Genomic DNA, 21,883 nt, shown 5'->3' on the forward strand with positions numbered 1-21,883 from the left:
CGTTTCACAGCCTTTCAGGAAGAAGGAAAGATGGCGCACGGAGCCAGGTATTTGAGAGGAAGGAGGGGGAGCTGGTGAGAGGTAAGGAAAAAATCTAAAGAAGTAGAAAAAAGCAACATCAGCAGCCAACAAATGGCACTTAGGGAGCTGGCTAGTGTGGGCCAGTGGAACCCAAGTGACACCAGGGTGAAGGTGGTGCTTCCTGGCTAAGACACTGGCTGCAGGAAGCAGAGGAGGCCGAGTGGGGGTGAAGAAGTTTGGGGGGGGTGGGAAAGCATATATCACTGGTTACTGGTTGTTCTGTCTCCTGCTGGAAGCTCCATGAAGCTGCTTTCTCATACCCCTGTTCACTGGTCTCCAATAGGAGTCCAAGATGGCAGATCCGTGCTGCGGTAGCTGATAGGGGACCTCTGCATGTATCTCTCCTCACTCTCTGTTCTCCGTCAGTTTCTTACTCCATTTGGTGCTTGGCTGAGTTCTTTATCTCTTCATTTGATGCTTAGTGTTTCAGGATTGCCATTTTCTCTGTTTGGCTTAGTTTTTTGGATCTTTGCTGTGGAGGGACGGCATGGTGCTTCTGCCTTTAGAGCCATGTTGGCTGGAAATTCTGATGGAATTTTTTTTAAATAAAGGATACAGGTAAATATACTCAGAAACAGGCCTACAGGTTTGCACAGATGGGTATTAAAAGAACTGAACTCCCACTTTCTCCATTAGTAAGTAAACTATTTATTTAGTAAGATGAAATGTGTTTTAAATGATTGGAGTCTACTAAATACATCTTATTTTTGTTAAATACCAACTATGCTTGTAACTGCCTTAATCCCACACCTCTCCAAATCCCCAGATGTCCTTTTTCTTCATCTTTATCCTCATTTCCTTCTCCTCCATCTGCTCCAGGAAACAGGTCCTCCTGTTTTCCAGGTGGTTTTGGAGCACACTGCCTGAAGGGCTGGTGGTTCCGTGGAGTGGAGCAGTGCCCCATCCAGGACGTGTGCCATGCTTGGTCAGAGCGATAACATCCTATCCTCACATTTGTGGACGTTCCATGGGGTGGTGGCTCCACCAGGAGCCAGTCATCTGGAATTGGTACCTCAGTGGCAGCAGCAGAATGTGAAGGACAGGGGGTGCTTCCAGGCAAGTACCTGCCTGCAATCCCCTCACTCTGGCTCTGCCGTCCTCCCTTCATTATCTACTGCCTTGGAATGACCATACTCTCTGTCCTGTTGAGCAGCTGTGGTGTGTGTGTTGGGACACTAGAGAGACAGAGAAGGGGCAAAGAAGTCTGTTGAGCAGCTGTGGTGTGTGTGTTGGGGTATGAGAGAGACAGAGAAGGGGCAGAGAGGTCTGCTGAGCAGCTATGGTGTATGTGTTGGGGCACGGGAGAGACAGAGAAGGTCCAGAGAGATCAGTGGGCAACTGGAAATGACTTGGGTAGTTTAGTTCTTGAAGTGGAGCTGGAGCCAGGCTAACTGTTGCCAAAATTGGAAGAGCAGCAGTGTAACCTATTAGCTGAGAAAGTGTTTGACCTCTAGGGATAGAAGCTCTCTTCTTCTATATGTTTGACACAGCGATTCTTATGCTGAGGTGGGAAGGAGGGGGTTGAAAACTCTGTCTTATTAGTCCACATCAGAACCGGTTATCGGGTTTCGTTTTGTTTTTTTCAAATGATTCATTTCTCCACACTGAGATAGGTGGAGATCAGCGCCCAGAGGCTCATCTACCGACTGCTTATATAGGCTACAGATGATGTCCAAGAACAGGCTAAGGGCCAGCATTAACTAAAATGACTTGTGACTACTCCATTTAAAAAAAAAACCAAACCAGGTACCATCAAGTCAGTTCTGATTTATAACAACCCTATAGGACAGAGTAGAACTGCCTCATAGGGTTTCCAAGGAATGGCTGGTAGATTCAAACTGCCAGCCTTTTGGTTAGCAGCCGAACTCTTAACCACTGTGCCACTGGGGCTGCACTCCATGTAAACCAAACCAAAACAACAACAGCAAAAATACTTGACTTCATGTTATGAACAACTTAATTTACCAAGTTAATCACAAAAGATAAAATCATAAAATCAAAAGTGCTCAACCTCTAACTCGTGTTTTCATTTATGGTGAATATTAGTCAGCTACAGGCATACCTCGGAGATATTGCAGGTTTGGTTCCAGACCACTGCAATAAAGCAAACATCTCAACAAAGCGAGTCACATGAATGTTTTGGTTTCCCAGTGCATATAAAAGTTATGTTGACACTATACAGTAGTCTATTAAGTATGCAATAACATTATGTCTAAAAAACTATGTACCTACCGTAATTTTAAAATACTAACCATCATCTGAGCCTTCAGGGAGTTGTAATCTTTTTTCTGGTGAAGGGTCTTGCCTTGATGTTAATGATTGCTGACAGATCAGGGTGGTGGTTGCAGAAGGTTGGGGTGGCTGTGGGAATTTCTTAAAATAAGACAGTATCAATTGACTCTTCCTTTCATGACAGATTTCTCTATAGCATGTGATGCTGTTTGATAGCATTTTACCCACAGTAGAACTTCTTTCAAAATTGGAGTCAGTCATCTCAAACCCTGCTGCTGCTTTATCAACTAAGTTTATGTAATATTCTAAATCCTTTGTTGTCATTTCAACCATGTTCACAGCATCTTCACCAGGAGTAGATTCCATCTCAGGAAACCATTCTCTTTGCTCATCCATAAGAAGCAATCCTCATCCATGAAAGTTTTATGATGAGATTGCAGCAACTCAGTCACATCTTCAGGCTCCGCTTCTAATTCTAGTCCTCTTGCTTTTTCTGCTACATCTGCAGTTACTTTCTCCACTGAAATCTTGAATCCCTCAAAGTCTTCCTTGAGGATTGAAATCAACTTCTTCCAAACTCCTATTAATGTTGATATTTTGACCTCCTCCCATGAATCACGAATGTTCTTAATGGCATCTAGAATGGTGACTCCTTTCCAGAAAGTTTTCAATTTACTTTGCCCAGATCCATCAGAGGAATCAGTATCTATGGCAACTATAGCCTTATGAAATGTATTTCTTAAAGAATAAGACTTGGATGTCAAAATTACTCCTTGATCCATGGGCTGCAGAATGAATGTTGTATTAGCAGGTATGAAAACAACATTAATCTCCTTGTATATCTCCATTAGAGCTGTTGGATGACCAGGTGCATTGTCAATGAGCATTAATATTTTGAAAGCAATCTTTTTTTTCTGATCAGTAGATCTCAACAGTGGGCTGAAAGTATTCAGTAAACCATGTTGTAAACAGATGTGCTGTCATCCAGGCTTTGTTGTTCCATTTATAGAGCACGGGCAGAGTGCATTCAACATAGTTCTTAAGGGTCCTAGGATTTTCAGAATGGTAAATGAGCATTGGCTTCAACTTAAAGTCACCAGCTGCATTAGCCCCTAACAAGAAAGTAAGCTTATCCTTGAAGCTTTGAAACCAGGCATTGACTTCTCCTCTCTAACTCTGAAAGTCCTAGATGGCATCTTCTTCCAATGTAAGACTGTGTCATCTGCACTGAAAATCTGTTGTTTCGTGTAGCCACCTTCATTAATTATCTTAGCTAGAGCTTCTGGATAACTTGCTGCAGCTTCTACATCAACACTTACTACTTCACCTTGCGCTTTTATATTATGGAGACAGCTTCTTTCCTTAAACCTCATGAACCAAACTCTGCTAGTTTCAAGTTTCTTCTGCAGCTTCCTCACCTCTCTCAGCCTTCATATAATTGAAGAGAATTAGGGCCTTGCTTTGGTTTAGGCCTTGGCCTAAGGGAATGTTGTGGCTGGTTTGATCTTCTATCCAGGCCACTAAAACTTTCTCCATATCAGCAATAAGACCATTTTGCTTTCTTATCATTTGTGTGTTCTCTGGAGTAGCACTTTTAATTTCCTTCAAGAACTTTTCCTTTGCATTCACAACGTGGTTAAATGTTTGCCGTGAGAGATCTAGCTTTTGGCCTATCTCGGCTTTTGACATGCCTTCCTCACTAAGCTTAATCATTTCTAGCTTTTGATTTAAAGTGAGAGAAGTGGGACTGTTCCTTTTACTTGAACACTTAGAGGCCATCATAGGGTTATTAATTGGCCTAATTTCAGTATTGTCATGTCTCAGGGAATAGGGAGGCCCGAGGAGAGGGAGAGAGACAGGGGAACGTCCCGTCAGTGGAGCAGTCAGAACACACACAACATTTATTAAGTCTGCCATCTTATATGAGCATGGTTTGTGGCACTCCAAAACAATTACAATAGTAACATCAAAGATCACTGATCACAGATCACCAAAACAGATATAATAATAATGATAAGTTTGAAATATTTCGAGAAATACCAAAATGTGACACAGAGACACAAAGTGAGCACGTGCTGTTGGAAAAATGGTGCCGAGAGACTTGCTCGATGCAGAGTTGCCACAGACCTTCAATCTGTAAAAAAACGCAATATCTGCGAAGTGCAGTAAAGTACAATAAAACAAGGTGTGCCTGTATTGTTAAACATTAACTGTAACACGTATATTCTGAGGATATATAATAGTGATTCCCAAACCTTTTGGAATTGTGGCACCTTATTGTTTTCCTTAAATCGTTTATATGTTGGACACATGCTTTCAATCAAAATTAAAAAACAAACAAAATGTTAAGTTTACACAAGACCTTTTTGGATAGCTACAGACATCAAGAGCGCCACAGAGCCAGACCCAGCTATCACTGCCAGTAAGATGAATGTTTCTTGTAAATTTTTCCAAGCAAATTCAATCTCAGCTCTTCTCCAGCTTACTAAAAATTGGTGGCTTAGCATATCGTGGTTTGTGGTACTCAGAGTGGTTGTTCCTCTTGCAGTGGCAGAAGCATGCCTAAGTATCGCTCAAAACACTGTTTGAGGCCCTTGCTGACAACCCGGAGCACTCACAGAATGTTGAAGGTTTGGCCTGCGTGCCAGAAAGAAGCAAACATTCCCATCCTAAGTACAGGCCTAGCTTAAGGTTAACAGGAAGACCAACATTTTGTTGCTTCGTTTTCCTATTAAGCTCTGGGTTGCTGATTGAAGCAGAATTCCAATGTTTTGACACACCACCACATTGTTAACACAATAGGGAGGATTTGATTATGGGAGAACAAGTCCAAAAACGGTAAATTGACAAAAAAGAAAAAAGAAAAAAAATGTTGGGCCTTGCTTCTCAAGGCAGCTTTTGTGGTTGCATTCCTTCATTTGATGTGGTTCCCTTCTTCTCCTGTGCCAAACGGTGCAATGTGGAAAAATGATGAAGTTGCAAGAAAAGGGCGGATGGGGGCGGGGAGTGTACTGTTCAGTAACAAGAGAAAGAAAACAGAGCTTAGGGATCAAAGACAGAAAATACCTGTTTCTCCAAGCAGGAAGAAAAAAGAAATACAGGAGCCTTTCCCCGCGCTTGGGTAAGAGGGAGCCTTGCCGTTGCTGGCGCCTTTTGTGCCGGCCCAGGCCCAGTGCAGTAGCCACGGGGCAACTCACTGCCTACAGGGGGAAAAGCAGCAACTTAGGCAAGAAGGGGGGCTGAGTCCGGTGGGTACTAAAGACAAGGACAGGCCTCGGGGAAGGGGGACGGAGAACAGAGGCTCTTCTATCATCAGATTATGGGATTGAACACGTTTTACCACCAACCAACCTTGGAGGCAAGTCCTAAGAGAAAAATTGAAATCTATATGAGGAAAAACAGTTCCATGCAGAAACAGGATTTGATTTATTTACAGTTTTAAGACTGGGCAGCTTTTCTATTGTGTGGTTTGTGACTGCCCAAAGTAACATTTTCTGAGTTTAAAATTGTCTCTTTTTGCACTGTGAAGAGAGACTATATGATTCATCTTAATATGTCTGCGGATCAGTCACCAACTAACAGCTAGTATTTTGGGTGGGAGGAAGGCTTTTGTAGGCAGTTTTTTCACCTAGCATTGAAGTAAAAAGCACCAGAGTATGCCTCGAGCTTCATTGGAAATCATATAAATAGCTCTCTCTTGCACAGTTACAATCTAGTGTTATTCTGAGAACTCCCACAGTCCACGAGCTGCCGAATGTTCACCTCAGCCTTGCCTGGAAAAGGCTAACGCTGTGTTTGCCTGCTAATTGAATAGTTTCTCAGAGGTTTCGCCAAAGGGCCTACTTTTCATTTTTGCTAGCCCAATCTAGGTTTTTTGTTTTTGTTTTGTTTTGTTTGCCTACATTTCTTTGTGGGTATTTCCCCTACCTTCAGCATCTGTGGAACTGTCAAATTTTGGTTTTCCTATAATCCTAGAGCAAGAGTCAATAAACTACGGCCCACGGGTCAGACTGTTTTTGTATAGCTGGTAAAGCTAAGAATGATTTTTACATGTTTAAAAAGAGTAATATTTGTGACTGATAAAACTTATATGAAATTCAAATTTGTGGCATTTACTGACTTAATATCCATTTGGAAATTTGGCTCCCATGTCTTTCCCTATATTCATTCAACTCTAATACCACAAACATTTATTGAGTCCCCGGAATGAGCTGGCACTTTTCTTGTTTCTGGGGATATAGCAGTGAACAAAACACAAAAATCCCCACTCTTGAGGTGTTTGCATTTTAGTGTAGGGTGGTGAGGGGGAACAACAAGTGTAATATGTGAAATGTCTTATGGAGATATGTGCTTTGCAAAAAGGTAAAACAAAAAAGAAGAGGTATAAGAGATAGAGTAGGTGATTTTAAAGAAATTGTTCACCGTTCCTCACCGAGAAAGTAGCATTTGAGTAAGACCTGAAGCAGGAGAGGAAGCAAGCCCTACAGATGGCTGGATAAGAATGTTCCAGGCAGAGGGAACAGCAGAACTGGGCCAATATCCTGGGGTGGGGATTGTGTTGTTGTTCGGTGCCGTCGAGTCTGTTCCGACCCATAGTGACCCTCTGTGCAGCAGAATGAAACACTGCCTGGTCCTGCACCATCCTCACAATCGTTGTTATACTTTAGCCCATTGTTGCGGCTTTTAATTTTGAGTCGTGCCATGTCAGCAGATGAAGATTCTGAAAGCTGGACTCCATCCACATCATTAAGGTCGACTCTACTTTGAGGAGGCAGCTCTTCCCCAGTCATATTTTGAGTGCCTTCCAACCTGAAGAGCTCATCTTCCGGCACTGTATCAGACAATATTCCGCTGCTATTCATAACGTTTTCACAGGCTAATTTTTTTAAGAAGTAGAACACCAGCTCCTTCTTCCTAGTCTGTCTTAGTCTGGAGGCTCAGCTGAAACCTGTCCACCATGGGTGACCCTGCTGGTATTTGAATACCGGTGGCATAGCTTCCAGCATCACAGCAACACGCAAGCCCCCACAGTGTGACAAACTGACAGACGTGTGGGGGTAGGGGGGATAGCCCCAGCTATCCAGTGTGGCTATTGCAGTAGTCCATATGAGAAATTATGGTAGCTTGGACCAGGCTGATTGGCAAATGTGGTGTGTGAGAGAAAGGAGTCAAGGATAACTGAAGTTTTTGGTCTCGGGACCAAAATGTCATTTGAAGCTGCCATTTACTGAAATGGGATGACTGCAGGAGCAGTAGGTTTTGGGGGCAGGGTTTGATTGTGATCAGGTTAAGTTTGATATTGGATGCATATTAGACATCCAAGTGGAGGTGTGGAGTAGGCAGTTGGCTGTATGTGTCCCAAGTTAGGAAAGCTTTGTGTTTTGGCAACATAAATGTAGAAATTGTTCACATAAAGAAGATATGTTAAGCAGTGAGACTGGCTGAAATTCAGTCTCAAACCCCAGATTTTTCCTTATCTCCAGGACATCTCTCACTCTATGACTAAGCAGAACTTTTTTTTTTTTTTTACCTCAAATTTTTTTTCCTGCCCAATTTTCCATTAGCATTGCATATCCTGTTACTTCCTTTCCAGGCAGATGCCTTCTTATCAGTAGAGACCCTGGCAGCCCAAAGTATGAAATATACTTTTCCCCTTGGGACAGAAAGATGTTCAATGTGATCAAGGACCTGTAATCTGTTGTCCACACTGAGTACGTGTCCCACATAAGCCTGTGACCCACTGCCTTGTCTCCTTAGGTAGTATCTGAGTCCTCCTTACTTCCAGCCCTGGGCTTGACTTAAATGCTCCCTCACCTTGCCCTCTTGTTACCTGCACAACCACACTTCCTTTTGCCCATGTATATGTTGTTAGTTGCCGTCAAGTCAATTCCAACTTACAGCAACCATATGCAAAACAGAATGAAACATTGCCCAGTCCAGCACCATCCTCACAGTCATTGCTATGTTTGAGCCCATTGTTGCAGCCACTGTGTCAATCAGTCCATCTCGTTGAGGGTCTTCCTCTTTTTCACTGACCCTCTACTTTACAAAGCATGATGTCCTTCTCCAGGGACAAGTCCCTCCTGATAACATGTCCAAAGTACATGAGAGGAAATCTCGCCATCTTTGCTTCTAAGGAGCATTCTGGCTGTACTTCTTCCAAGACAGTTTTGTTTGTTCTTCTGGCAGTCCATGGTATATTCAGTATTCTTGGCCAACACCGTAATTCAAAGGCATCAATTCTTCTCTGTCTTCCTTATTCATTGTCCAGCTTTCACATGCATATGAGGTGATTGAAAACACCATGGCTTGAGTCAGGCCCACCTTAGCCTTCAAGGTGACATCTTTGCTTTTCAACACTTTGAAGAGGTCTTTTGCAGCAGATTTGCCCAATACAATGCATGCTTTGATTTCTTGACTGCTGCTTCCATGGGTGTTGATTGTGGATCCAGGTAAAATGAAATCCTTGACAACTTCAGTATTTTCCACATTTATCATGATGTTGCTTATTGGTCCAGTTGTAAGGATTTTTGTTTTCTTTATGCTGAAGCCTAATCCATACTGAAGGCCGTAGTCTTTGATCTTCATCAATAAGTGATTCAAGTCCTCTTCACTTTCAGCAAGCAGTTGTGTCATCTGCATAACGCAGGTAGTTAATGAGTCTTCCTCCAATCCTGATGTCCCATTCTTCTTCATATAGTCCAAATTCTTGGATTATCTGCTCAGCATACAGATTGAATATATATTTAGCAATAATTACATTTTTTCTAGTTGTTCCCGTAAATGTCTTTTCTCCCTGAATAGACTTTAAGCCTCTTAAAAACATGTCTGTTTTTGTCACTTTCCTGTTGGCCACATTGCCTTTCAAATAGTCAGTGACCCAATACCTTTAGAATGGGAGGTAAATTTGCATTTAACTTCCCCCCCACCTTTGCTGTTTCCTATCTCCGTTATGCCTCATCAGAGATATAGAGCAGTATTTCTTCAAAATGTGGTGCAAGGGCCACCTGTATCCATTAGTTCATCTGTATCCACTAGGGAACCTGTTAAACGGCAGATTCCCAGGTACCATCTCAGACCTGCTAAACATAATAAATTGGCTCTTCTGGGGTGGGACTTGTGTATCTGAGTTTTTAACAAGCTCCCCAGATGATCCTTAAGCAAACAAATTTGAAAACTACTAATACAGAGAAGAGATTCTAATAACCAGTTTCACTGTTCCAAGCATTAAGACCTTGGGCAAGTCATTCACCTCAGCCTCAGTTTTTTCATCAGTACAATGAGTATATTAACATTTGCTACCTGCTTTGTAAGGAGCCCTGGTGGCGCAGTGGTTAAGCACTGAGCTGCAAACCAAAATGTTGACAGTTCGAATCCACTCAGCGGCTCCACAAGAGAAAGACCTGGAGATATGCTTCCATAAAGATTGCAGCCAAGAAAACCCTATGGGGAAGTTCTACTCTGTCACATGGAGTCACTATGAGTTGCAATCGACTCGATGACACCCAATCATAACCTACTTTCTAAGTCTGTTGTAAAAAATCAAATGAAGAGCACTTTAGAAATAAATTATAAAGTACCAGCTAGAGCCTTGGTGGCACAGTGGTTAAGAACTCAGCTGCTAACCAGAAGGTCAGCAGTTCAAATCCACCAGCTGCTCTTCGGAAACCCTGTGGGGCAATTCTCCTCTGTCTAATAGGGTCGCTATGAGTCGGAATGGACTCGACAACAATGGGTTTCATTTTGGATGTACCAGTACCTTGGCTTTTCTCATGTTCTGGTATCTTTTTATTTTTATACACATCTCAGCCACGCTCCATCTACCTATAGGTTAACTCTTTGAACACAGAGACTAATAACATGTGCATAGAGATGCCTTGAACCATTTATGCCCCTAAGCATTTAGTAAATACCAGCTAACAGGAATCAGGTTATTCCTTTATCTGTCCTGGTAAGACGGGGATTTTCTTATTCTCTGTATCTTCCTTTGACCATCATTAAAATCTGTGTGCAGTGAAGGGAAGGGGTCGGGGAGGGGGGAAGGGGGTTAAAAAGATGGTTTGTAGGTTTAGTCTAGGGTAACTATTTATGCATTGGTTTTTTATTTTCAGTAAAAAGATTTTAAAGGTAATTCCTAGAAAAAGTAACCTGTACCTGTGTAATGGCAGAGCAGGAAAGCCAATCAATGGAGTTCGAAGTTATAAATTTATAACAAACAGTAAATTCACTCATTCCTGACTACTGTTATTTGAAAACAGTTTTCTCTCTTAAAGAAATTGTTACGGAATCAACTGCAGGTAATAGGCCAGTGATCAAGGAGCAGCAAGAGGAAAAAGCTTTTCTCTCCTGTCATGGATTGAATTATGTCTCCCCAAAAATGTGTGTATCAGTTTGGCTGGGCCATGATTCCCAGTATTGTGTGGTTGTCCTCCATTTTGTGATTGTAATTTTATGTTAAAGAGGATTAGGGTGGGATTGTAAAACCCTTACTAAGGTCACATCCATGATCCAGTGTAAAGGGAGTTTCCCTAGGGTGTGGCCTCCACCACCTTTTGTCTTACAAGACATAAAAGGAAAGGGAAGCAAGCAGAATGGGGGGACCTCATACCACCAAGAAAGCAGTGCTGGGAGCACAGCGCATCCTTTGGACCTGGGGTCCCTACACGGAGAAGCTCCTAGTCCAGGGGAAGATTGATGAGAAGGGCGACAGAGAGAGAAAGCCTTCTCCTGGAGCCAGCACCCCAAATTTGGACTTGTAGCCTACTGGACTGTGAGAGAATAAACTTCTCTTTGTTAAAGCCATCCACTTGTGCTATTTCTGTTATAGCAGCACTAGATGACTAAGATACCTCCCTTAGCCTGTTCATGTCTTAAGTGGCTGGGCATCATTATAAGTCCTAATAGAAGAGCCTCTGCTAAGTCCATTGTTGCTTTTTGAGGTTTACTTAAAATGTTTTTCCACATGCTAACAAAATCCTGATGGTGGACATCTGTTAAGATTACTCTCCCTGAAGACTTTTTTGAGATGTTAACAAACTCTTAAAAACACATTTCTGAACAGAAACTTGGTAAGTTTTCATGTCATTAGGCGTATTCTGTTTGCAGTTAGAATATTCCCATCTTTTGTGTTTGTTTAAATGTAAAGGTGCCTTGCTTGCATTCCGTATCTTCTCTGCTGGAAAGAGTCTATCAAGTCTACTTCTCAGAGTTCTTCCAGATTTCCAAGTGTTTCTTTGCCTAGAACAAAAAAGGCTGTCTCTTACTTTGTTTAGTTCAGGTAGCTAAATAGGTTTAATTAATGTTCTGGAAACAGCCTTAAGGGCTGAGTCAGCCTAGGCATCTGCCTGAAATACCCAAGCCAGTAGTAGCCTGTTGAATTTGATGCATGTGGAACCAGATGTCAAGTCTGCAGATAAGGATTTAGAAGTCATAAAAGTGATCATTGAAGACCTGCAAGTGGTGAAGTTGTAGGTCAGAGAGACCTGGATTTAGATGCCACTGTGCCATTTACCACCCATATGGCCTTACCAAACCAAAAACCAAACCCGTTGCTGTCGAGTCGATTCTGACTCATAGCAACCCTATAGGACAGGGTAGAACTGCCCCATAGAGTTTCCAAGGAGCACCCTGTGGATTTGAACTGCCGACCTTTTGGTTAGCAGCCGTAGCTCTTAACCACTGTGCCATCAGGGTTTCCATATGGCCTTGGAGAGGTTATTTAGCTTCTCTAAGCCCCAGCTTTTTCATCTGTAAAATGGGATAACACCTGTCTCATAGACTGGTGTGAAGAATAGATGATGTCATAGGAAAAGCACTTGGTATATATAGTGCCTGGTATATACAGGTACTCCCTGACTTACGACGTATTCGAGTTTCAACAAACCATACTTAAACGACCATCTGTTTGTCCAGCTCTTCTTCATCATCAGAGTAAATTTTTACAATTTGTATTTTTTTGTATATGTATGTATTTTTAAAATATACCTGTGAGTATATATGTGATGTTTCCAACCCCAAAGACAAAGACTGGATTTATAAAGATAATGATGATAACAGGCAACAATAATGAAAACTTAAAAAAAAAAAAAAAGAGGTATTCGGCTTACTCAGAACCAGCTTACAATGGAGTTGTCTCGGAACAGTCCCTTTGTAAGTTGGGGACTACCTGTAGTTAGTGTTTAATAAACGGAGTTACTATTTACTGCTGTGTTCTGTGGATAATTTATTTTACCAAGCAAATCCCTCTTACTGCCTTTCAAACTCTTTTCGTTTATATTGTGCCTAAGCAGAGAACAGCTAATCAAAATTATCCATATAATATGCCTTTACATTTTCAAATTAGTCTTTTTTCAAATTTAATAATTCCACAAAATTCTAAGTAATTTAGCAATTTCAACTTCTTTAGACTTTGCTCCAAAGAGGAACATTTTCTGAGTGTTTGATCATATTTATTGTTGTATCATAACATTTCCATTTTCATATATTCCTCCAAAAATGGAAAACTAGAAACAGAATACAACACTCTAATAAAGACCTGACTTCCGCTGTGAAGTGTGTTTAATGGAAAGATTATATTAGCCACAAATGTCATACAGCCAGGCCTACATTGATAGATGCTTCAGAGAGCTTCTGACCCATGTGACTCCTCAAATTTTCTCCTACTTAACTCATCAGCCTGATCTTCTGTATTTATTTCTCCTGTTGTACTCATTAAGATTTTTCCATATTGAGTTACATCCTGATTTGGTTTAACTAAGGATCGAGAGACTCTTGAGATGACTCAAAGTTGAATCTATAAAATTATATGAGGGCTAACAACAGGCCTAGAAAATGCTTTATAGGAAAAAAAATTCAGTTAGGGGAGAAAAAAAGCAAACAAACAAAAGGAAAAAAGCAGAGCCTCTCAATTTAGTATTAATGTCCTTCTGGGTTTTCAGAATCTATGAGTGACACTTTTTTATCCCACCAAGTTTACGTGCAGTGGCATGTGATATCCTAAAATGAGAAAAAGTGAGATGACAAGGTGATCAATTTTAGGGATAAAAGCGTTGAGACAATTTCGGCCACTTACACCACTGTTTCAGTGAGGATTAGGTTTTCAAAAATTCCACGCTATCTTTCTATGAAAGAATTTATAATGAGAAAGAATGTAGGCTTTGGAAGCAGAAAGATCTCGTTCAAACCCATGTCTGCAACTTACTTGCTAGATAATCTTGGACAAGACACTTAGACTCTTAGAACCTCAGTTTTCTTTCTGTAAATTGGGCTAATAATAACTACTTGTCAGGGTTGTTGTGAGGTTTAGAGATAATGAAGGGCCTAATAAAGTGCCTGGTAAAGTAAGTGCTTGATAAATCACTGTGGCTTTTTGTTTATTGTAATGGCTCTCTTGGCAGGCCCGCAGGAAACATACTCTGCTAGTATAGAATGTTCCAGATGCTCGAGATCCCTGGTATTCCTCTACTTTGGAGGGACTTATCAGTGGTGCCCTAGTCATAAGGAACTCAAGTCCTTACATGTAGTTAGGTATACAGTTACTGTTTGTTGAATTGAATTGAAGACACACCTTTTCTTAGGATTTCCCTTAGTTTGGGGACTAGAGGCAGTTTGTCTTCATCTGCTTTGCTGGAAGTTCTCCATTTCCATGCTCCAGCCCTCAACACTCCCAGTAGAGGAGGCAGCCAGGTCAAGTTCTTCTCCTTTAGAACCCAATTCAAGGGCAAGAGCAGGATGCCCAGGCTGACCGAAGTGTCTCTGATGGCACCTTGACATTACCCTTGGGCATAGAACACTCAAACAAGAGGCGTTCTAGAATAAAGTCTCTCTTAAGGTGCTTGGTACTGTTTTAATATTATTGTTGTTGTTGGTTGCTACTGAGTCAGTTCCGACTCATGATGACCCCATTTGTTACAGATTAGAACTGCTCATGGACCTTGTGATCTCTCATTATTTAATATTCATGAATCGAAAAATACTGGGCTGAGCAACAACAACAGAAAACTCAACCTGTGCAAAGATTCCAGGACTCACTCGGCTATTCCCAAGAATGCAGGCTGGCTGGAAGGCTTGGCTATAAATTTAACAGAAGCAGATCACCAGGCCTGTCTTCTGTGGTACTACTGAGTGGGTTCAAACCCACCAACATTTAGGTTAGCGGTCGAGGGCAAACCATCTGTGCCACCTAGAATATTACTCTAATTGGTATACTAACCCTTTCAGAGAGATGAGTCTCTGAGAAAAGTAGTGTTATCCCTGTTGTACTGATGAGAAAGTTGGATAGAGCCAGAGAGAGAAAACTTGTCAGAAGCAAGAATTACAATTGAGAGCCACTGGCCCTTCTCCTTGTTTGTTTCAGTGCCAAATTATGTTTTGTGCATTTTGCTTAGCCAGTAAGGTAAAACCACACATCGGGGAGAGGGGTTGCTATTCCATAAGGGGTCAAAATTGAAACCCCATTGTCCTGAATCAGACTTTCAGATAGGCTGACTCCCTGCATTTTTCCATGTCAGAATACTAAAAGAATATTTCCTTTATGCTAGTCTCGAGTATTAGAGACAGATCAAGGTCCACAAAGGGCTGTATAGCTGCATTTGCATGGAGAAGAATGGTATTAATATGTGTAATACAGACAGTTCTTACATTTGACTTTTAGAGCCAAAGAGAGACTTGGAAATGCTTTTCTGTCTACCTTCTGGTCTATTTCACTCAACCAACTCCATTGTCAGAAAGATTTCTCAAACTCTAGTCTTGTCATTCTAATTTATACTTACAGATGCAACTTCAGTTCTAAGAATTAGCTAATTTCATGTTTCATTTCAGTGCATGAAGAGGTAGCCCTTTTCAAAACAGCTCTTTTCACGCTTTCTCCTCCCAAGGGCAGCCCGAGGCCCTGCCACAGAGATTCCCCTGCCTCTTTACCCCTGCTTTCTCACTGCACTGCTCTAGAGATCAAACGAATCAACACCAAGTGGTCTCTTTCATCTCTTCCTCACCCTTTCCCCAGCCCCAGCTCAGCCGTGTAGTGTGTTGGTCCCCTGCGTCCTGCCAGCCAGCCTGCATTCCTGGGAATAGCCAAGCAAGTCTTGGAATCTTTGCACAGGTTGAGTTTTCTGTTGTTCTTGCTCAGCCCAGTATTTTTTGATTCATGAATATTAAATAATTAGAGATCACAAGGTCTACCTTCATCTTGCACCCTTTAAAAACATAATAGCTCCTTTATTTCATGGCACTTGACTTTGTTTATTCAGCATGATCACGGCAACATTCAGGCTATAGCAAGCCTGTTAAATATTTACCCATGAGGCGGATATTTATACATGAATCAGCAGCACTTATCAGTGTGTGACGCCAGATGTTAGGTTAAGTACCCTTACAAGCTAAGAAACTACTGAATCAAATAAAAGGCGAAATAAATTGTCCTTCCTAGTATCTAAAGCGCTTTACACATTGAAGCTAACTGAACAGCTAACTAAATCATTCAAAACTAGACATGACAGAGTGGGTGGTCCATCGTATCCAAGATCAAGTGAATCTGGGTGTTTGATGGTTGCACTGGGGAGTTCTGAGTTCTGAACAAAATTAAGAGGAGTGCTCATTCTTTTACTGTGTAGAAAACTGTGAAGGAAGATGAGTTGTACATCAGATTGTTTTAATGGTGGTCTGAGTGCCTCTAAGAGCCTCTTGTCATCATTGGAATCCTGACCCAGCTGACTGGTAGCCAGACCCACTGTTTCCTCCCATCCCTGCAGCTCTTTCATGCTTAAAATCCCCCAGCTCCCACTGGGGACCATGATCTCGGGGAACAGCTAGGTCAATTGGCATAACATACTTCTTAAAGAAAATGTTGTACATCCTACTTCGGTGAGTAGCGTCTGGGGTCTTAAAAGCTTGCAAGCAGCCATCTAAAATACATCTGTTGGTCCCATCACGTTCAGAGAAAAGGAAAATGAAGAAAACCAAAGATGCAAGGAAAATATCCATCCAAAGGACTAATGAACCACAGCTGCCACCAGCTTGAGCCCAAAAGAAATAGATGGTGCCCGGCTACTACCACGGACCGCTCTGAGAGGCATAACAATAGGGGTCCCGGACAGGGTGGGAGAAAAATGTAGAACAAAATTCAAATTCACGAAAAATGACCAGACTTACTGGTCTGACAGAGACTGGAGGGACCCCTGAAACTTTGGCCCCCAGACATCCTGCTGACTCAGAACTGAAGCCACTCCCGAAGTCCACCTTTCAGCCAAAAATTAGACAGGCCTATAAAACGAACAATAACACACGTGAGGAACGTGCTTCTTAGTTCAAGTATAGGAGACCTAAATGGGCAACACCTGCCCAAAAGCAAAGACAAGAAGGCAGGAAGGGACAGGAAACTTGGATGAATGGACACGGGGAACCTGGGGTATAAAGAGAAAGGGCAAGAGTGCTGACACATTGCAAGGATCACAACCAATGTCACAAAACAATTTGTGTATAAAGTTTTGAATGAGAAACTAATTTGCATTGTAAACTTTCACCTAAAATACACAAAAATATCCCCCTGCTCCCTAGGTGGCACAAGTGGGGTGCTCTCCACTACTAACCTGGCTGTTGGAACTCACCCAGTGGCACAGGGAAGAAAGCCCTGGTGATAAGCTTCTTTACAGCCAGGAAAACTCTATAGAACAGTTCTACTCTATAACACATGGGGTCACCAAGAGTTGGAATCGACTCAATGGAAACAGCATGGACTGTAGTGAAAGGCAGACCTGAGTTGAGATCTTGGCTTTACCACTTTCTAGTTGTTTGACCCTGAGATGCCTTCTTTTCTCTAAGCATTGATTTCTCAAGGTGTAAAATACTAATGATAATATCTGCCTCATTGGATTGTAGGAAGGATTAAATTAGATAATGTAAGAAAATACCTAGCAACATGTACTAGTTCTTGATAATCACAGAAGCAGAATGCAGAAAAATGGGTTAACCATCTCACTGGGCCTAGCAGCGAAACAGCTGGTCTTTGTATTTCTGTATACCTCTGCTTCTTTCGCTCATTATAGGTAATTTTTGTTTAATAGCTGATTTCAAAATGGCATGATATAAGCAAGAGAAAGCTTCAAGTTTTGAAGATTACCCATAGAGTATTTTCATGCCTTGTATGTAGTTCAGTGAATGATTAAGGACTTATCCGGTACTATTTCATACAGGTCAAAGTCCATTACAGTCAGTTCCAGGGAACTGTTCAAATTATTTTCTTTTTTGGAATTTTATTATGCCAAGGATTGTTCTGCTAAGAAAGTTATGAGTAGTCTGGTTCTTGACATTCTTTATATTATCCAGATATTTGATCAATAGCTACAGGATATAAATATTGGGTTTATTTTTCATGTACTATAGAACTTTCTTCTTAACCAGTGTCCAATCCTAATGGAATCATTAGGACTTTCCAGTTAGATGTGTGTCCTCTGTATACTCTGTGCGTATAAAAAGGAGACAGAGAGCCTTCCTCTGCTTCACAGGAAGTCATGGGAATTTTCCTAGCCTACTTCAGAGTTTAGGCTAAATCTAATCCAGTATCTATTCTAAAAGTAGTAGAAAGAAATGATGGTCTTATTGATTCTTTGCAATTGCTGAGTGTAGATGATTCGTAATTGTCATATATAGTCAAATGTTGTCTTATAATTTTCTCATTTGGCAAACTTGCTGTGTTTTTAGGTGTCATCTGAGTGGGAAAAGTCAGTAGTGAATATTTTCTATTCCACGCTGACTTCCTCATATCATCTGAGATTTTGTTTGTTGGGGTTTTTCATTCCCATAAACAAAGTCTTATTGGAATAAATATATAATTTACTTTTACCAGAAAAATTAACTTCAGAAAAATGTAGTCATAAAGAGACAGAGTGAGTCTCAAGTTCTTTTAATAGATATATATTGTTCCTTGTATCACAAATTCTAGACTGAGTTAATCTGTACTAAACTTTTAAGGAATGATTTTCTAGGTTATTAATTGTGACACCTTGGCCTCCATTTACCAGCTTGTAACTAGGGGGTGGGGATGGCTTGGATCATGAAGAATAACAGCATTAATTCATTTTGAGACTCTTTTTATATCCCACTATATTACAGAGAGGCTTTTAGGGGCTATAGAAACATATACCTTAAAAAAAAAAAATTAAGATAAGAAAAACAATTAGGACAAAAGGAAACAGAGTAAGAAAGAAAATGAAATCAGGATTAAGAGTGATATTATACAAAATGCTTGTTGTAAGGTTCTGAACGATTTATAGCCAGCATAACCATATGCTGGCTAATTTAAACTGAAAAACAGATCTTCGTGAAAGTTTCAGGAAACTTTCTGAATCAACATTGTATCCTAGTGATTAATGACTATACTTTCTTGTTTAGATTAATTAAATGTCAGTGTTTACTTGGACTGGAAGTTGCAAACTTCCCACCCATATTGACCCATAGGCATGGGACCAGGCAGCACTGTATTTTAAAAAAAATTTAATTAATTGCCACCATTTAAAAATTGAGACATTAAATGTAAAAATCTAGATTTCTGGCTTCTCTTGCAAAATTAGAATCTGATAAGACTGGGTTTGCGTTCCTGCATGTGGGAAGCCAGCTGGAGCTGAGCAGTGGTGAGCCGTTCCCACTGTGCATAAGGTCTCCAATTCACTGGAGTTGCCATCCAGTTCTCTCCACCCATTTACACCACCTGCCTGGGCTGGGTAGACCCTGGAATTTGCACCCTCTGCTTTATACCACCTGCCTCACTTAAAAAATGAGGGAACTGAAGCTGGAGAAGGCTGTCCAAGGAAAAAGAGCTGATGAACTGCAGAACTAGTCTCTTAATTCCTGGTACACTGTTACAGTGTTGCATTTGTTCATTTTAGTTCAGTTCAGGTTTTTACTGAATACCTTATCTTTGCCCAGCACTGAATTGGGCATCATGAAAAGTATAAACGTATGTGTTTCAGTATTGCATACAACTCTTTGATGTCGGTAAGACATTTATACATGCCAATCAAAATTTGCTAATTTATACTGCTGTGAGATAAGATCGTTAGTTGTTATTGATGATGTGTAACATGAGCATGCAAATTTAACCAAATGGATTAAATATAGAGAAATTTAATCATAAAGTAAAGCCTATGTTCCCCTCATCATCACCATTAATTCAGGCAGTTGGTGGTGAGACCTTGATAAGGGAAGCCACATCTGCTTTGGGGGATTACTTCTTAAGTTGCTTGAGCCCTAAGAGAAGTGTCCACTGTACTCTTGTCCTTTCAGTGCACTCGGAGGCTCCTCAGCTCTTCATATCCCAGCTTTTCCAGGAGGAGGATGTCTCATTGATTATGTTCCTCAAGTATGCCACCTGCTCACCAACAAGGTAAAAGTGAATCCCTTGACTCTGCCATCCTATGAGACCCCTCTTTCTCCTGTATAGTACGTGCAGGTACTCAGAACCATCATGCATGTACCGTCCTCCTCCAGCCATCTTCTTTTCAGCCTCCACGTAACATCTGCCTTTCCTGTGTTGCATTACAATTCATCTATTTCTCTCCCTATTTCCTTGCCCTCCTTTCTTCTTTAAAGATTCTAATGTCCTGTTCCAGTCTTATCTTTATCTCTTAACTTGATATCTAGAGATTCAAATATCCTCTTTATTGAATCTGCTTTAAACCTTAAGTTTTTGCTAGATCTTAAACACCTTCTTTTGGTCTTAAATTTTTGAACCCTTTATTTCCCAATTATCTGATATGTTTGTGTGTTTGCCACTAGATGAGATCAGGATAATTCTGAAAAAACAGTCTTCATCTCTTTATGTTTGTCTGTACCCCACTTTTTAATAGGCAGTTCTTGATTCTCCCTGTTAATGTCTGGGAGCAATGTTATACAGTCTTGCTCCTAGCGGCAAGATTTCCATATCAGCTGGTCTTATACCCAGGCACATCAGATTGCCTGGCACTTTCTTCTGCATATATGAGCTGTTACATTGGCAAGTAAGTGAGTTTACTTTAATGATTGTTGTTAGCTATTTCCAAAAAGTGTAAGAATATACATGTTAATGTCCAACCAGTGTGTTTATCTGAAAACTAGAGACAAGCAACACTGTCCGCAAGTAGCACTGGCTCTCTTTCCTCTCCCATGTGGACCGTGACTCAGTTTGTTTAATTGCCAGAGTGCTATTTTCTTTGCTCCTATTGACTTGTTCACATTGGCTTGGAAAATAGATCTTTTGTTTGTCTCTTTTATTCAAGAGATAGCTCATCCCTATACAGAAAATATTTTTAAAGTGCAATAATATCTCAAAGATTTTGTATTATTTTTTAAATGTCAGAGAAACTGATATCTGACAACTCTGCAGCCTATAGGCCTGGCGTAGATTCCAGGGGATTTAATTCTCATGGAGTGGTTGCTTCTCATTGGCCCATATTTCCCCAGCCTCTGCCCTCCTGCAAAACTGATCAGAGGACAGCGTTTTTATTTACATTCTGGGGCTTTGCACTGCCTTCAAATCTGTGTTCCAGTATTATAGAGAAAAATGCAAATGTGTTTTTCCAGAGTTGAGAAGAAAAGCCTTTTTAAAGCTCTCCAATTGAGATTAATTTCTAGTCATACATTTTCCTCAAAAAAATTATAAGACTGTTTTCCCAGAAATACAAGAATCAGTTGGTTTTTCTTATCTGGTTCTCCTTCATTAATTTTACTTGTCTTTTACAATTGATTTTCTTGTGTTTGCTACAAACGAGGACAGTGTGAGTTACTTTTAGAAACAATCTCTTCAAATGAATTAACATAATTACATTGAAATCTATATTTATAGCTAGTTTTGTTGTGGGTTTCTGTTAAAATGGTTTTCTGTTTTTAAAATCAAGTATACAGAACCATTTTCATCTCTTTTTTTAAAACAAAGCCACTTAAGCAAACTTATCATCTGTTTTTTTTTTCCCCAAAACATTTCTGATCTTGCATTAAGCCTGCAAAGTAAGCACTGTTTTTATAAATTGACATAAACCTCTGTTGTATAATAGAATTGTTTTACTTTTAAACGGTACAAATAGCTATCGGTCCCAACTGTGTCAAGGTTATTTCAAGCACTTTATGTGGAATTTGTTAGCCATGGAAACTCAGCGTGACTACAGCCAATATAAATGATTTTGGGGGCTTTCTCTCTTCCATTGTTTCTTTCACCATTATGAGGACATTGTAAGGAATATGTTTTCTTCTTAGAAGCTGATGGGTAAATGATTAACTTTCAGATGCCTAGTTTAATGTATTCACAGTTTGTTTTTTTTTTAGAGAAACTGTCATTTGATGATAATAAGGAAATTTTAAAAGGCAAACTAAAATCTCCTATTATACCACTCATTATTTTGAATATTAGGAATTTAAAAAGGAAGAATTAAGCATTATCCTGCCTTTTCAGTAGGAGTTGTAGTTCGAGATAATGAAATAGCCCCAGCTGATGAGAGAAAGCTCTTCTTCACAGAGAAGGATACCTGATAAATGCAGAGGAATGGTCAAATTCAAAAATCACCATTTTGCAGCCCCTAATGAAATAAATGCAGCCCTAGTGGCG

The 21,883-nt window shown here is 40.6% G+C and overlaps 1 protein-coding gene across 3 annotated transcripts in view; it reads left to right on the plus strand.

The window, feature by feature from the left end:
* The window catches only part of BABAM2 (BRISC and BRCA1 A complex member 2), a 645,299-nt gene that overhangs the window by 481,295 nt on the left and 142,121 nt on the right, over positions 1-21,883 (plus strand). For all 3 annotated transcript variants that reach the window (XM_004377641.1, XM_023732449.1, XM_023732450.1), the window contains exon 8: positions 19,591-19,690. In XM_004377641.1, coding sequence (XP_004377698.1) covers positions 19,591-19,690 — 100 coding nt within the window. The remainder of the gene's footprint in view (positions 1-19,590; positions 19,691-21,883) is intronic.

The sequence above is a fragment of the Trichechus manatus genome, unplaced genomic scaffold (assembly GCF_000243295.1).
Source record: "Trichechus manatus latirostris isolate Lorelei unplaced genomic scaffold, TriManLat1.0 scaffold00052, whole genome shotgun sequence".
Classification (NCBI taxonomy): Eukaryota; Metazoa; Chordata; class Mammalia; order Sirenia; family Trichechidae; genus Trichechus; species Trichechus manatus.